The 17949-nt window shown below is 30.2% G+C and overlaps 4 protein-coding genes across 4 annotated transcripts; 3 read left to right on the top strand and 1 right to left on the bottom strand.

Moving 5' to 3' along the window:
- Positions 1 to 2693: 2693 nt before the first annotated feature.
- Bm4677 (Uncharacterized protein) lies at positions 2694 to 7527 on the top strand (the record flags this gene model as incomplete). The annotated part of the gene is made up of 9 exons (XM_001897858.2): positions 2694 to 2841; positions 3677 to 3926; positions 4931 to 5162; positions 5260 to 5382; positions 5807 to 5950; positions 6216 to 6416; positions 6548 to 6745; positions 6814 to 6954; positions 7378 to 7527. The coding sequence occupies 9 exons, from the start codon at positions 2694 to 2696 to the stop codon at positions 7525 to 7527; spliced, it is 1587 nt and encodes a 528-aa protein (XP_001897893.1).
- Positions 7528 to 8602: 1075 nt separating this feature from the next.
- Positions 8603 to 9013, top strand: Bm385 (Uncharacterized protein; the record flags this gene model as incomplete). The annotated part of the gene is made up of 2 exons (XM_043075120.1): positions 8603 to 8649; positions 8914 to 9013. The coding sequence occupies 2 exons, from the start codon at positions 8603 to 8605 to the stop codon at positions 9011 to 9013; spliced, it is 147 nt and encodes a 48-aa protein (XP_042931054.1).
- Positions 9014 to 9213: 200 nt separating this feature from the next.
- Positions 9214 to 11587, bottom strand: Bm9508 (Uncharacterized protein; the record flags this gene model as incomplete). The annotated part of the gene is made up of 6 exons (XM_001897857.2): positions 9214 to 9384; positions 9831 to 9902; positions 9987 to 10101; positions 10446 to 10666; positions 10818 to 11018; positions 11534 to 11587. The coding sequence occupies 6 exons, from the start codon at positions 11585 to 11587 to the stop codon at positions 9214 to 9216; spliced, it is 834 nt and encodes a 277-aa protein (XP_001897892.2).
- Positions 11588 to 15573: 3986 nt separating this feature from the next.
- Bm9507 (Uncharacterized protein) lies at positions 15574 to 17278 on the top strand (the record flags this gene model as incomplete). Its single annotated transcript, XM_001897856.2, has 5 exons — positions 15574 to 15665; positions 15917 to 16053; positions 16629 to 16775; positions 16949 to 17050; positions 17214 to 17278. 5 exons carry the CDS (start codon positions 15574 to 15576, stop codon positions 17276 to 17278), a joined length of 543 nt encoding a protein of 180 aa, XP_001897891.2.
- Positions 17279 to 17949: the final 671 nt, after the last annotated feature.

The raw sequence follows: 17949 nt of genomic DNA, 5'->3' as shown, positions 1-17949 counted from the left end.
AAGAGATCATTGCATGTATTGTAAAATACTGTATTTGTATCTAGATGTAATAATTATTTTCATTTTATTTTGGTTTTGTAACTGTTATTAGTTTGAAAATTTCCGGTTATTTTATATGCGCTTCGTTGATGGCTTATATATTGTTCCGATTCGTTGATCAAAAGATTCTGTAATGTAGCAAATTGTGTCTATGTGTAAACGTTAATATAATGTCGCATCATGACCAGTGTATGAAGTATGGCAAATAATTGTTGAAATTTGTTAATATGTTACAATCTTCACATATGGCATACCTGGGCTTAAGTAGTCCTTTTTTTCTTTCTTGCTTTTTTTTTTTTTTCTATGGGTGAAGCTGATATCTTACCATTAAACCACTGCCATACTGATATCATTAATCATTTGTCAATACAAACAATTAGCTTGCCCACTTCTCTTTAACGTTTTAAATTGAAAAATGTGTCTCAGACTAGGGTCATAATTGGATGGGTTGTAACTATTGAATGAGAAAAAAAATGAAGTGTTTCTGCACACTACATCGTTCATATAATCGTAGCCACTAATTATTTTCATTAGTTTCTAGAATTGGCTTTAACAACTCTACCTTTTAAGTGTTTGAATTCTCTTTGCTTACTGAAACTGACATAAAGAATTATGTTGTGATTTCTTATTAATTTTTTCTTCTAATATGTAAGTGTCGAGAAAAATTAGGTAAGAGTGATTTATGCGAATGTATGATCATGAAATTCATTTTAAACTGACGTGATACAATTTAGTGGCAGTAGTAAGTTACTACTTGTTCAGTTTTTTCATATCCCATGTATTAGGAGTTTAAATGTCGGAGAATCATTATTGGTAATTATTTTTAAAGTTTTGCCGATATTTTTTTCACAACGAGAATTCATTGCAATGAAAAGAAAACACTTTGTACAAAAGAAATGGTCATGACATAGACAAATGAACCTTTCTTGGTGTTCAATTGATGTGGGATTCTCATTTCTCGTTTCATTCTACATTTTTCACTTTCAGCTTGAAAATTTTAGACTTTTTGTGAAAAATATCTCGAAAGAAACAATTTGAGAAACGGTAATATTCTGGAATTATTTTGGTACGAGAAAAGTGGTCCCTAAATTATGTCTTGGTTGAAAATGGAAGTCGATGAGATAATACTATTACTGCGATATATGAATGTAAAAACATTAATGAATTTCAAATATTTTCAAGTTAAGTACCGATTTTAGTTAAAATCATACCGAGATTTCAACATGGTTACAGGAGTATCATAGCCTGAAATTATCTTTTCTAATTTCAAAACTAGTTTTAGTTTTTCAAATGAATCTTTTCAGTTAATACTTGTTGAAATTAACGTCTCTACTAACATGATAGTGTAGACGAAATTGAATGAAAAATGATCTCTTCAAATGAGCAAAACATGTTTTTAAGGCGCTTTTGTTTCCGATTTCCCTTTCAGCATTCATTTTTCTGACAGTTATCACTTGTAAAAGAATGAACTATAATAATAAAAAAAAGTAAGAGATAATGTTGTCATTCCCGTGTCACACATATGATTTTTCCATCTTTTCCTATTACTGCGTTTAGTGTTTTTCGTATATTTTTGATGTCAGATAAGTAGTACAAGAAGAAATATTACAAAAAGTATAAAATAAATGGTCTTTCCTCGATGTTACTTCTATTTTCCCATTTTCTAAACTCACCTACTGTAGCATTTCTTCTAATTTCGCTTTTTATTTTGCATTTCTTATTGCACTTTAACAGTCATCATTCCTTTTGTATAAAATATTACGGAATGAGAAAACTTCAGAAATAATCCTTTGAAATTATTACAATAACGCAAGAAAGTAACTTTTAAAATGTGTTGTAGATTGTGGACAATGAAATAAGTAATGTAACGTGTTTTTTCATATACTGTCATATCATAATGTATTTACCTGTCGGTAGCGTATTTTTGTAAAAAAAAAGGAAAAAAAATGGGGTCCTCCTTTCACAGTGGTACGCTTTTTTTCACCATCGACAGTTATTTTATCCAATTTTTCTTGAGAATAATTTTTCAATTTTGCTTTTTCATCGATGATCAGCAAAAGATTTGGAAAATTTAGTACAACATTTGGGGTGAATTATTATTGAGCACTTATAATTTTTAAAGTTATTGATATAATTTTCATCTGATTTTGGAGCGAATTATTGAAGTCGGCGGAGGAGGGTGAATTATTAACAGTCAATATCCAGGATTTTATAGTTTATGTTTCATATAATAATTAGAATAATTCAAAATAATATGTGTTCTAAAGGCAGTATTCGTTTCCGTCCAGATAATATATAAGAATAAAAATCCTGAAAATTGGTAAATTATTTTTGTTTTCTCTCAGTTTGCAACAAGTTTGTTGTTTTGTCAAATTTATCCTGTCACGCTATAATTTATTAATTAGTTGAGTAAAAGTTCTTTTTAAGTCCTAAATTGCACAAAACGTGCTATATATGTAACAAATAGCAATTTCATAGTTTGATACAATGATTTTTTCACATTTCGTAAATTTATCTTTTTTTCAGTTTGATAATAAAGTTCAATACAAAGTGAATTTTAGCTATTGCAGTCTTCTTATCCCATAAACTGAATTTGATATTCAGTGGATGCAACTGAAACTTTTCAGTTTGAAAACTTTTAACTGAAGCTATAAATGCCTGAAAGAATTTGTGTGGTAGGTGCAGGAGCAAGTGGTCTGACTGCTACTAAAACATGTCTTGAAAATGGCTTACAAGTGGTATGTTTCGAGAAATCCTGTGATATTGGTGGATTATGGCGATATAAATCACAACCTTGTCCTGGTTTGGATTTAAAAAGTTTATATATCTGAATCTAAAGAGTTAAATCTTCACTTCATAGCATATTCTGAAGCTGAAAAAAGACTTTAATCTCTGTGTTTAGTGGGATTAAAAATAGTACGCATATTAAGCTCAGATCTATCATTGAAGTCGAAGCGTTTTTGATCATATCAATTTCGCAATATTTAATATACAAACTATCTTTAAAATAATGAGGATATTGACTGATGTAACATCTTAGGAAGTTACTGCTGTGACAGTTTGACTGTTGTCATGCCCTATTTATCCTTATTAAATTTCATGATCAAACAGTTTGGTCCAATAGTACTGAATTGGATGAAAAATGATAAAATTAAATGAGTGTCAAATGAAATTTAAGGATGAAGGTGAAATAGAACAAAAAAAAAAAAGAAACGAAATTGATAATATACACGAGGATAAGAAAAATGACAAATTGGGAAATATTCGGTTATTAGAGTCGGAAATAGCAAATGGATAAGTATGCTTTAGATATGATTATACTTATTTTTGGGTAAACTAGTTTTTTTTTTTCCTGATATAAACTAACTTTATAAGCTTATGAGATTCTGAAAATTATTCAGCTAATGATCTTTTGAACAGTCACAGTCTTTTGAATGAGTGGAAATAAAGAAATCTTTTGTTCAATAATAATCTTTAAAACTAAACTTTATTGTCTATTTTTTAATCTTTTTTGCTTTTATAACCATTTGATCTTAATAATCAACATTTTCGGAAATGTACTAATAAAAACAAATTTTACATTTATTTTTTTTCCTTTAGTATTTCTAAGCTTTCATCGAATTTATTTATTCTTTAGGAGAGGGTACCGTGATGAAAAACACGACAATCAATACATCAAAGGAGATGACAGCTTTTAGTGATTTTGTGCCACCACCTGAAATGCCTAATTTCATGAGTCACATTCAAATGTTGGCATATTTTCGATCTTACGCTAATCATTTTCATTTGCTACAACATATTCGTTTGAGTCATGAAGTAACACGTATTGAAAGAGATGAGAAATATGAAGAAACTGGACGATGGAATGTTACTTATCGCATCATTAAGTGAATTAATTTATTTCATTTATTGATCCATTTATTTTTTCACTTGTAGACACTGACATAAATGCCAAGCTGCTATACATGATAAGGAAGTATAGATTGTCTTTACAGTGGAGTAACGATTACTCCCTTACTACAACGTTCAAATTTCGACTCTTAAATCATTTGATCTACCAATATGTTTTTCCTTCATTTCGATTTGCAATGAAAATGCTCAACCTTTTTTGGCATTTCGTTTTCTGAAACCTCAATTTTTTATTTGAGTATTTCATTATTTTTCCCGCTTTTGCTACTTACATACAACTGATGTTATCATTTTATAATTTGCCATTATGTTCTATTTTTTGAGATGTCCCAAGTATTCTTTTGTTGACCATCATTTCTGTTATCAATTAAACATTTTAAAAAAAGATTCAGCTTTATGTCTTTCATCCATCATATGCACTAGCTATCATTTTAATTTCTCCAAGTAATTACCATGTCAACATATAAAGCCAATTTTCCTGTTTGCCTCCTACACAATTTAAATGACTTTTTTTTGAACTTCAGCAGCTTCTTTCATCTATCCTTCCTTTTCTCATTTTATTCTTTTGACCGTCTTCCTATTCTTGCCTTACATTATCTTTCCTCACCTGCTAGCCGTCTGTATCTCCCTTACTATTTCCGCTCACATCACTATAAATTTCCTTCATCTTTATTAAATCCTTTAAGCTTCGTGTTACAGAAAGTCCTATTTTTTGGAATGAAGCAAAGATGCTTATATGTTTGTTTCGGTATGTCACAAATTAATGTCTGAAATCCTTTAATAATTACATATTTTCTCTGAAAAGCATTCTTTATCTTTTGTTCATATCTCAGAAAGAATGATTGCCCGCTTGATTATAGCCGTTCAGTCCTTTGTTCTTACCACTTGCATTAACAATAGACTTCAAAGAAAGTAAACAAGCAGCTAGAAGATGGAGAAAACTGCTAACAAGAAACATTTACAAAAAAAATTTTTTTTATAGCGATAATACAACGCAGACTGAGAAATTTGAGGGAATATTGCTCTGCTGTGGTCACCACACAATACCATATTGGCCTAAACCGTTCCCAGGACAGGACAAATTTCGTGGCGAAATTATTCATAGCCACGATTATCGTGAACCATTTTCGTACATTGACAAGACTGTAGTATTGATTGGAATTGGTAATTCTTCTGGTGACATTGCAGTCGATTTAAGTAGAATTTCCAAAGAGGTACGATTCTTTTTTTAGATTTCAAAATTAAGTCCTAAACTGTTAAGATATTTTGCCTTAAAGAATAACTTCTATTCATCAGTAATTAATATTTCAGGTTTACATATCAACTCGTAATGGAACTTGGGTGATTGGTAGAACTTGGGATAAGGGTGAACCGATCGATCTTGTTTTTGTTAGTCGCTACGTGCAGACAGTAACAAAAATTATGCCATCATGGGTAAGTTGTTGACAAAGTGAATTCATTCATTTTTGTTCAATGTTACTGATTTAATGTAAACTACCATTAAATTTTGTTATTAGCTAAATTTCCTGCGAAACTCGCCAATAGTGTCCCTTAGCAGGAAACTCTAAAGTAAACATATGATAGGACAATTAAAAATATTGCCCAATAATCAGTAAAATTAAAAAAACATTATAAAAAGCACGTGTTAATAAAACAGAGTTTCCTCTGCTCAAGCAAAATTATATATAGAAGAACAACCAGACGGAAAGAAATGAACTTAAATTATTGAATGGATTTAAATTTTTAAGTTTTTTTTTGTTAGCCATCTTCGGCTTTTTTAGTTTTCTAAACTCCTTTAACTTTATTTGTATTATTTAAATTTATCTGTTATGGACGCTTAAAATAAAGTATATTGCAGTTGGTCAACAAATCATATGAAAAGAAACTTAATCTGCAGTTTGATCATGGGCGATATGGTTTAAAACCGAAGCATCACGCTCTTGCACAACATGCTACTATCAGTGATGAGTTGCCGAGTCGTATCGCATGCGGAACTGTTATTGTAAGTAAAGTTAAACCTATTAAAAAACAAAAATTGATAAAAAAGTTCCAATCTGGCTAATTATTGAGTCAATTGAATCAAACTGAATCAGTTTGATTGATGACGATCAGGTGAGCTTTCTTAAACCTACGTCTTATAATTTAAGAACGCCATGTGCATACTGCATTCTATTATTATTCTTTAGCTCTCACTAATTGAATAATCGTAATGGCATGAAGAATATATGAGTACTTATTTCATTTTGTATAGAAAAACGATATTTTAGATTAAACCGAATGTTGCTCGTTTTACTGAACATGATGTGATATTCGAAGATGGTACAGCGGTGTGTAATGTTGATGCAGTGATCTTTGGTACTGGTTATTCGTTTCAATTTCCAATCGTTGAAGATGGTAATCTCATACCTGTTACTGATAATAAAGTTGATCTATATCTGCATATATTTCCACCACAATTATCACCAAAGGTTTGCTTTTTTTTTAAATTTGGAAATTTGGAATCTTCAAAATTATTTTTTTCTCCTTCCATGATTCATACTTTTTCTCTTATTCTTGCATCTTTCATCATTTTCCTCAAGCAAACTATTCACATTTGCAGAACACTTTGGCTGTAATAGGTCTTATCCAACCGGTTGGATCTATAATGCCTGTTTCCGAAATGCAATCTCGATTTTACTGTGAAGTATTTGCTGGCCATTGCAAGTTACCCGCAATCGATAAAATGAAAAAGGATGTTGAGAGAAGGAGAGTGCAAATAGAAAAAAGATTTCTGAAAAGTCGACGACATACTTTAGAGGTTTATCATAATCATATCACATAAAAAAACTCACAAAATAAATAAAATATTATTTGTATTCACTTAAGGTAGATTATGCAACCTATATGGATGAACTAGCGAAGATGGTTGGCGTGAAACCGAATTTGCTGAAGTACTGGTTCACTGATCCTCGTTTGGCATATATTCTGTTATTTGAAGGCTTGGCACCGTATCAGTTTAGATTAAATGTTAGTTTTATTTTTAATAAAATTAGCGTAAATTTTGGAGAATATGCAGTTTGCAAAATTGCAAAATTTGCACAACTAATTAGATGTGTTTTTGTCACTAGCAATATTTATGATCAGTTTTATGTTTTTATGGGAAATTTGTGCTTTTTTCACGAATTTCTTCTAAAATTTAACTCTAATTACTTTTTTGGAATCAGCAAAATAGTTTGATTACGCTTTGCAATATTCCCTGCTTTGATAGCAGTACCCCTCTGCGAGCATTGTTGTTCTAGAAAAAACTTTTAACTTATGCGGTAGAATTTTTCTGCTATAGCTCCATGCATAAAAGTGTCATCTGAGTTTCTCCATTGTTTTTGCCTCAGTTATTGTATTTGATCAGTTTACTTTTTGTGAACTGGAACTAATTTGTAGCCTTTTTTTTAGGGTCCATATGCATGGGTTGGAGCGCGTGATGCATTGTTAGGTATGGCGAGACGGACATTCGAGAATTCTCGCACACGACAAACTACTGAGACAATGAAATCAAAACCGATTAACAAGTTTTTATATTATCTTAACATGATGAAATTTTAATGTATTTATATATTTCGATTACAACTGTTAATTCTGCACATTTCGAGATTAATCCTATTTTAACTCGATGTTTCTATTATCGCAATATGGGATTCAGTAAAATTTTGGGTGGTCTTGAAGTTCAGTCTTAAACGTCAAGTTAACAAATTATTTGGCAATATAACTTCTTTACATCACATAAATAATGAGCACATTTATCGCTGAGCCAAATTCCAGCATTTGTTTATAAAAAGCGCCCTTTGATATACTGTTAATCAGTTTAATAACCAGATCTGTTATTAAACAGTTCTTCTTTTCAGTCTGATAAAAGTAGCTACAAAAAGATACGGCCAATCACTTAGTTGAAAATTAGTTACTAATTTGATGATTAATTGTAGTTAATTTGGTCATCTTTTATTGAAGATTCTCAGTGTTGAGCATTATCCTTTGAGATACATAATAATAGCATAGCGTATTTGAAAATTATTTATTCAAAACTTATTTTAAGTTCCGCACAATACTTATTAGATCAATGTTCCATAATATTTAACATTAGCACCTGAATCATTATTATTACGACTACAAAATTCTGTCATATTACATTTAGCGGTTATTATATTCAATTAAGCTCGTCGCTGAAGATGAAGGTAAATATTTTCATTCTTTCAACGTTTTTCTGAAAAAAAAAATCATAATTATCAACTTTATTTGAAAATTATTTATTCAAAACCTATTTTAGTTCCCGCACAAAATTTTTAGTTTCCTTATCAATTTAAAGAAAGAAAGAAAAAAGGATATTTCACTAAAACATATTAACATGTTATTACTCTTTGCGAATTTAAGCTTCATAACTTGTGCATGAGTTCACATAATCAGTTATGAAATCGGATTCTGATTTCTAAGTAAAAACGAAAGAGCTTTCTTTTAAAAAAGATTTCGATCGAAAATCTGAATTCTATTACTTGTTAACTTATGAGCTAATCCGATTGTATGGTACTAATAAAAGCTATGTGTTTCACGTCTTTATTTTCAGGTGTAAAATTTTAAAAGCTTGTACCTATTCCTTCTGTACAAGGAAACTACAGCAGTTAACAAAATGGTAAGAAGAAGTGAAGTAGCAATAAGCAGTGCACCAAGAATCGGGTAGGTTAGACATACTCTCTGTGATGCTACCAATGCCACTGCCATTCCAATTTTTGATCCATAATTGGACTGAAATTGACTATTTTATTTATAGTTCTTTAATGATATTATTAATTAAATAAATACTTTTGCTTCAATATTCTCGGTAGATCTAGGATAATTTATTGAAATTTGTATAGTACAAAAAAGTATCAAAGCAAAGATCATAAGTATGTTGTCTGCTCAGGCATATGATAGTATGTATGTCTGATGTTAAAATTTCAGGAAAATACTTTTGAATCATTGCAATGCTACGACTTATTCAAAAGCAAAAATTAGAGCTAAAAAACAATACCTGACTGACTTCTCGCACCAAATATCGTGATCGAGGATCAGATGCCCCGTTTTCCTCAATGTTATCGAGCATGCTGACTGTAGCAACCAAATCAATCTGATGACTGTTATGTAAATCTGATACATCATGCGCATCTTTTTTTAATATGATGCTAAAATGTTGCTAATTTTAGAATACTTATTACAGTCACTCTGTAATGATTACAGTTTTATCACTCAAAAATTTAAATATCACCTAGAATTGTTGTCAGCTATACTGCGCCGAATTCGATTATTACTAGTGCATGTTGGTGGAGTAAGGCCTTCACATTCGCCAGCACTTTTCTTACACAACTCAACGACACACTGATAATTCAGGACTGAAGTATCACTGAACTTATATCCCCATGTCTCCACCACTGCCTATAAAATACACTCAACATCTAAAATTTGAATGATTAATTGCTAAAAACACTGGAATGCAGCTCCCTGAAATTCATCTGTACTTTTCAATATTTTTCATTTGTATTTGTTTTGACATTTAAATTTAAAATTAGTTGTTCATTGTATAAGGGAGAAAAGACATTTTGTTCAATAATGTTATGATGAATTAGAACTATCAATCGATCTAAGTAATCGTGTATCAGAACAAAACATACAGATTAAACCTATAAACATGATAAAAATTTTTTTTTAATAAAATAGTTTTGGTTCCACTTTGCAATAATTTTGTTATATTTTAAGAGTAAGGGCCTTAAAACTGAATAGTTTTCTATTCAACTACTACGCCTTCTGCATTAGAAGATTTAAGAAAAGATCATTATGTTGATTTCTTTTTTTAAATTTGTAAAAACATAGAAATACTTTACTCTTTTCAGATCTTCATCATATTGCACATCAGGTTGAATAATTGGATCAATAGCGCATCCATCCAAGTCAAGCTGGAATAATTATTAATTAAAAATTTCAACTTATTAATAACTCAATTAAATATTAAATAGTTTAAAGTAAAAAAAGTCAGATACCAAGTCATATCGTGTTCCTCGTCCATCGTTAACGAAGCATGAATGTACCAAAAAGCCTTGTGTGTCATCGTCACACTCCCAAACATGGTAAATTTTTTCACCGACTTGGCCGTAACTATAACGTATAAACTATTGTATCAGATCTATTCAAATTGTTTAGATTTAGTTCTTTTTAAAGAAGTTGAATGTAATCGTCTAAATTTGATTAGAAATGTATAAAAACAATTTATTCTTAAAATATTTTAGAATGATTTCTTGCTCAAGTTATTTTTCCCAAAACATTCAATTCATAAAACGGCAGTTTGATTAACAATAAATCAAATTGGTGAATTGACACAAACAAGTAACCAATAGGACACTAATAAACAAGAAAAGTTGTTATAAAAGTTGGTACAAGTTATTCCAACTTTGAAAAAATTTTATTAGTATGAACTAATTTCAATTCTGAAGAAATTTTACACAGCTGGTGGTCCATCTGCGCTTCCAGCATGAATGCTATATGTGCAACTGGGCATTTGTACCGCATCCATCAGCTCAGTAGTGCCAATTGATGACATATCCACACCGGATGTTAACCGTTTGATATTTCGGAAAAAACACATGCAACGATAGGCACGATCAGCCCGCGTTACAAATGTCCCATGAAACGATACTACGATTGTAAGAGAGAACATAATACCCTAAAATTATGTAAAATACTTAAATTTTTACATGGAAGTCTTAAAATGTTTTGTGGAAGGCTCAAATTTTATGCTAAATTATTGCGCCAATATACATTGCTAGATGTAAGCAAAATAGCAGAGATAATTATCTGAAGCTTCTTAAAGGTACCTCCAAAGAACCAGTAACTCGCTGCCGTTGCATGGTACAATCACCATTTTGAATCATCATTGAAAATTTGTTCTGATCGACATTTGATGCAAAATTCCTGGAGCATCGGTCATCATCAGCTAGCCCACGTACATACACACGTCCGGTAAATGGTTTTCTGGTTCTGAATGTTAGCGATACCATGGTGTCCTCACAATCTACCTGAATATAAATGAGATATACATGAATGATATAGCATAGGTCATATCATAATGACAGGATCTGCTCAATTCTAGGTAACTCCATTGTTACCAGAATAACACTGATAACAAGTGAAGTAAATAGTAAGACTCCCTTATAGTTTTAACTGCTTTAACAGCAATAGGGGATACGAATGACTGAATATAATGTCAATTAATTTTGATGATTAAACAGAAAGTATTTAAAAAAAACATTTAACTGATATTCAACTGACATTTATAAGCAATATTCAAATTTGTCCATCAGTTTCATTATTTTTTGATGTTAGCTAACATTGCTCATCACAACACATTAAAGTAACAGTTAAGAAGCTTCACACTGTTCAAAAAGTATTAAATGCATTAACGGTTAAAAAGTTTTAGGATTTGTTTTGTGATAATCGACCCATTGGTGTATTTCAGTAAATAAAATTTGTTAGAAACGATATTATATTGGCAATAGGTAATAAAAAAAGAAAGTTAGTGGGAAAAGCTCACCACTGGACTTCCTATCAATTCGTTATCAATTGTAGCGGTTAATATAGCATTCATGAGATTATATATCAGAAATAAATTGATAATATGATGGACCTTCGAAGTTTGCATAATTTTGAGCGTCTATTGTTTAAAACAATTCACATATAACTCAACTATCCCAAAAAGGCATATATATGATAGCTGGGCTATCAATTAGGACATCAGTAGGAGAATAGAGGAAAGAGAAGAAAAAAGAATTGAGAAAAAGGAAAAGGTACAAATGTGCTCCTATTTGGATATTAGGGATGTCAAAACATGGAAAAAAAATCCCATTTCCATCTCGCCGTTCATATTAAGGGTAAATAGGTCACAAATCTTAATTGGTATGTAAATTTTCATAACATCAAAGATTTTCATCCATCGATAAATTGAGAAAATAAAAGGAAGAATTTCTTTTCATCTTTTTTATCCAAAGATGAAAAGATTCCTTAACTAAGGACTAAAGAAAATTTGTCTCATAAATTATCCGTTATTGCTATTGTTGTTGTTGTCGTTGTTATTGTTGCTGTTAATAATTATTCGAGTATTACAATTATTGAAAATGTTTCATTTTGTCCGTACAATTTTTGCTTTGTTGAGTTTTTAATTATTACTTTTAACTTATACAGATTAATTTGGTAGAGGATTTTTTATATATAGTACAAAATAAATAAAATGGATACTTTATGATATCCTGAATATTCTAATACTGATTTATTTCATTGAGATACACTGATCTTTTCAGAACAACTTCACATTTTCCCATTGAGATATGGTCCTCGGTTCTTATAATTATGTATCAGAAAATTTTCGACTAGGTTTTGTTGCTTTCGACTAAGAGGAAATAATTTTTTCGTTTATACAAGCGCAATAGTTTAATTTAGTCCAATATTTTTTTTCTTTCTAAACCTTAACTGGATGATATATTTAAAAACGACAGAATGCCGTTTTGATCTAATTTTCACAATTTTCTCAAAAAGATAAGAAAGCAAAAAAAAAAGTAAAGGATTCTTTTAAGGATGGTCGTGAATTGCAACAGGATGTTTAATGAGTTGTTATCAGAGTTGATCTTGTCATCATTACCTTCTGGAGTCTTTCTGGAAACAAAAATTTTTCTTCTCATTCATAAGGGGGATTTGACCTCATTATCCAGAATTTTCCCAAAAGACAAATTGCATCCGATAATTTCAATCACAAGCGTTTATGTTACACTTTGAAGTTTTAAATGCTCTTCCTTTATCTTCCAATCCCCATCCCTTCTCCTTTTCAACATCCATCATAAATTCCAATGTTATACTTACCTTAATTACATTTTCAAAATAATTCATTTGGGAATAGGAAAATAAAGTCTCCAGAATTTTTTTAGGAAAAGGAACACATGAAAATTTTCAGGATAGATTTTTGAATTAGTTTCATTTTGTCTAAATAGCCTGAAAAAGTCATAGAATCACTAAAAAGTTATTTTTCCAAAGTACTATCATTTTATACTGCTATTCACCTAAGTATTATTTCGGATCTATTCGATTAATGCATGCAAAAAATTCTTCCCATTACTTTTAAAATTGCCAAAACTTTTGGTCACAATAGAAGGTTAGCAGGAAAGAATTTCCTGTTACAAAAATGGAAATTTTTAAAAGTTACTATTCCTTGTTGCAAATCACTGAAGAAGGAAAGATTTGGAAAGCATAAATGAGTTCACTTAAATTCAACCATTTTATACAGTTCTGAATCTTACCGATGAATGACTGTTATGAAATTTAAATTCCCAAAAAGAAAAAAATTATGTCTCTAAACATATAACACCAACTGGAATCTCCAGAGAAAAAATGTTACCTCAGTTTAACAATTTTTTTTTTAAGAAAGCAAAAATGAATTTCAGAAAGAAAATTCAATCAACAGACTTGAAAAAACAAAACAAAAAGAAGAAGCTTAACAATTTTAATCTATCTTTCTCATGAATTCATTATGCATTAAATTTTTTTCATTTTCCCTGCTGTTTCTCTCTTCATTTAAAAGAAAATCCTAGATAAGCTATCATCATCAGTTTAAGCAATCAATAGTAGTTCATCTCTCTCAACAATTTACATCCATGAAATGCAATTAACGCTTCATCTTTCTAAACATATTTTATTCTAGAAAAACGAAAAACCGGTCATAGTAGAACAGTAGTAGTAAATGAATATCAATCATTCTAACACTGTACAATGTCTGTCAACCATGTATCTTTCTGCGAAGGCAACAAAAAAAAAATGTGATGCTAGAGGGGCATTAGATTAAAATCTAAGCGTAACTGAGCAAAAATGAGGTACAGACCTCCGTCTTCATGACACACACAATGTTTTGGTTCCTTTCTGTGCTTTCGTTTAAACCAGCTGATGATTTTATTCCGTTATTTATAAATCTTCATGATTAACTTGCATAAATAACTTCATTTTAGTTATATCCACTACTTCTGGTGGGCAAAAAAAATCATTGACTTTTTTCCTCAGTATCCTATATCACTCGGCGGTGTTTCAAAAAAAAAAAGGAAACTTTTTCAGTATATCGGAATGGAAACTTTGTTGAATTCCTCATTTTTATCCTTCTTTAGCATATGTTAGGAAATATTGCTAAGACATTCTTTGCTCTTTTTCTCTATTCGGAAAAGTAAAATTTTAAATTTCAATTTGAATTTACTTAATTCAAGCCAATTTTTTTAGTATTTCAACTAAAATACTACACTAATGGCGACCATTCTGCAAATGCATTATATATTAATATGTTTAAACGAGTTCAGCTTTTTTTTTTCCATCAATTAAATTTGAAATGAATAAATGAATACACATTTGTTACATTTTTCCCTTTCATTAAGTTTTTTCTTGAGTGACAATTAAAATGCCGCTATTATTTATTTTCTGAACAGTCTATTCTCAATCATCCTACCACTCGCTTCGAGTACTCTGAGGAATTTGAAAAATTTCTCAGAAATCTTGTATGGAACAAGTACTCTGTCACCTTTTATCGATGGTTTGTTTCAAAACAAATATTCCTTCACTTCAATACTCACCACATTTTTTAACGACATTTAAGCTGTAAAACAAGCAGCATCATCAATCTCATCGTACTACTAGCAACAGTATTAATATTACATCCATTTTTTAACAGCAAATCTGAATTGTTTTACCGCGACATCTCGAATATTCTAATTATTATTTTCAGTTTCTCCACAAATTTCCCTGGATATTGAAGTATGCATGCATAAACTATTTTTAATATGAATGAAATTATACTGTTTTGAGACTTTTAATTTGTTTTATTCCAATTAAATAAAAAATTTATACTAATTTATTATAGTTAAACACTTCAGTATGCTGAAATGATTTCCTCCTTAATCAGCTAATTAGCCTACTCATTTTAAACCTAATAAGATCAGTTACTGTTGACTACTTATGTTTTGAACATTAGAACAGCACAATTTGTAGGAATATCTTTTAATTTCAAATATCTGTAAATTTCTAAACAGACACCACTTTTTGATAGGATCAACTAATTAATATATGTACATATATTAAGTCTATAAATATTTATTTGCATTGTATACTATATCAATCATAAACGAATTTGATAGAATTTAGCATTTAACTTTAGGTATTTTGTCACTTTAATAATATGTAACTGAAAAGCTCGGACTTTTCTAACACTTTTCTAATACATTATTTGTATTTGAGTAAAAATATCGCTTTATACTCGAAATTTCACATTTTGATGTGACCTTTTATCAATAATAATCAAATCTTAACACTTGTCTTTCCTCATTAAACCTTTATATAACTGCAGCATTTCCTCCTTCTTTCGTTTCCTTTAATTCTAAAAGATGAAGAAAACACTTTTTTAAGCAAATAGTCAAATGTCCCATTAGTACTGTTTTGATAATTTTAGGGATTGTATTGTATTTATAGTGCAGCACAAGCTGAGGAAAATATTAAATGTCTTTGAGAAGACGCAGTTCTTACCGAGGAATAGTATGAAGAAATGTCAGTGAAATGTCAATCGTCCTGATTGCGCTCTTTCTTGTTGCTGTATCAAAGAATCTTCTTGCCACCTGTCAACTCATTTGCACCAATGAATCTTCTGGGTAAATCGTTACTTCTAATGTTGATTTATGTTCAAACTCCGTGAATTCTGATAATTTTGCTTTGCCTATATATGATATAAAAGATATTTATCACTGATAAGCGAATGATATCGCAGTAATGCTTCTGGTTCCAATATTTATTGAACATTTGGAGTGAATTCTTCTAGTACGCTTATTCCAACGCAGTGTGTTAAGGGAACACTGTTCTTCATAAAAGGACATTGAGAATATCTATCATTTGTTTGTTCCAGCTTGAATGAGAAAAGAATATGCTTTGATCTCAACAAAGGTCGCTTTGTTGATCCGAAAATTGGCCGAAATTCGATTTATGATATGGAAGTCAGCCTTAAACGACAAGAAATCTCACTAGGCCGAACTCGGAGAAAACGTACTTTTTTTGCAATTCGTAATTCCTAGTCAATGATTTGCAAATTTCATTATTGTGATTCTATAAATAATTACTAGTCAGTAAATTATTATGATAAAAATTTTTTTTCTTTTGAAAGGACATTTTGAAAAAAGTAAACTGAAGAAAAGTTCCGTCCATTTTCACTTGAGCTGAGAGAAAATTGATAAAATCTTTCTGTTTTTATGCTCGTTTTGTAGAAAGAAAATGAATGTCTGAAATATGCTGCATTCGTTTCCTGAAAAGATTAAAATCATCGCTAATTGCACTATTCATTTCTCTTTTGTTTTTTATTTTCAAAATTTAAACAGAAATTCACTAAAACAATTTCAGATCTCTTACTCTTGTAATGTGATTATTGCTAAGTAAAAATTCGTTGCATATAGATTCGAATTTTTCAAATCTATTTTTGATCGTGTTGCACTTTTTCTACTATTTCCCACAAGCGCATTTAATGCATGCAGTGCAGAATGCAACTGTGCAAAATGCAAGTCATTGAAAAAGATACATTTTATATTTTCAACTAAAAATTTATTTTATATGTATATTAATTATAGCACGAGCATGCCGTGGCTATAATTTTTATCGCCGCTGCCAAAAGAAGTATGCAACACATTTAGGAAGGTTGGAGTGTCGATACGCTAGATGTTCCGTTTGCATTACGGAACACTTACATCCTGGTTGCCCCTTCTGTCACGCCGATAGTTAGTATTCATCTTATAGCCTTTTCCTATATATACAAGAAATGAAAGTAATAAAATTTTTTGACTTTTAAAAATTATCAAATTTTGTTAAAATCCCGATTTAAAATAAGTTTTAAACTATTTTCTCTTCAATTAAATTTAAATTTCAAAATTTGGAGTAATTTTTGTTACAGAATCGGTATTTTGTCCAGCCGTCGAAACATGTTCTTGTCCTTGGAAAGCTGGCTATGGTATCTGGGATTCCTGTAGGAGGCAGATCAATAGTCGTTGCTACGGTATTTCAAAATCATAATAATTTCTATTTAAATATCCAATTTTAGACTTTTCTGCTTTAAATGCCTAATGTGGACTGAATGTTTGAAATTGAAAATTCAATAACACTTTTCAATTTCATCACTGGAAACCTTTCCATCTGAGGAAAACAAAAATTGTTTGCAGATATTAACGCGACAAAATCAAAAAAGAGCAAAACGAAACATCTGAAAAAAAATCGCTTCAGTTGACAAATAGACATTAAAGCATTTCAATTCTCCAATTATAATCCATTCCGAATCTATCATAACTTTTTTAAGGAATGCTTTGGACAATTCTTGTTATCCGAAAGAATGAGAAAAGTGTTATCTATTGATTTATTCGCAAATTTTTCAGAAAATTCCAAAAAAAAAACATGTGAATGTTTTTGATGTCTGACGAAAACATCCTTACACAGTTATGAGTAAATAACTTCGATCTGCATAAAAATAACTTCAAATTTATGCAATTTTTTTGCTTGAAACGATATAATAAATGACATATATGCTGTTAATTTATATGACAACACAAAACAAAGGGTGGCAATATCACCAACACAATATATGATTTATCAGCTTCGACACCGCGGGAGATGAATGCACGGGATAGGTGAAAAGCCATATCGAGAATCAAATGCTTTCAACACAACTGGAAATGGATTAAAATTCGTTTCCAAAAAAAAAAAAAAAAACTTAGCTAAAACTTCAATTGCTGTCTTTTTTTCAAAGAAAAAAAGTGCTTCCTTAAGTTTCTAAATTTTCGGGTAAAAATTTCAGAATTTTTACAAAACTTAATCTTTCCATTATTATCAATTATGATCAGTTGCACCAATATTCACACCTTATCCTACTGATAAACTCTCAACTGGCTTATTTGCTGAATT

The sequence above is a fragment of the Brugia malayi genome (assembly GCF_000002995.4).
Source record: "Brugia malayi strain FR3 genome assembly, contig: Bm_v4_ChrX_scaffold_001, whole genome shotgun sequence".
In the NCBI taxonomy this organism is placed as follows: Eukaryota; Metazoa; Nematoda; class Chromadorea; order Rhabditida; family Onchocercidae; genus Brugia; species Brugia malayi.
This window is presented reverse-complemented; position numbering and strand designations above follow the sequence as displayed.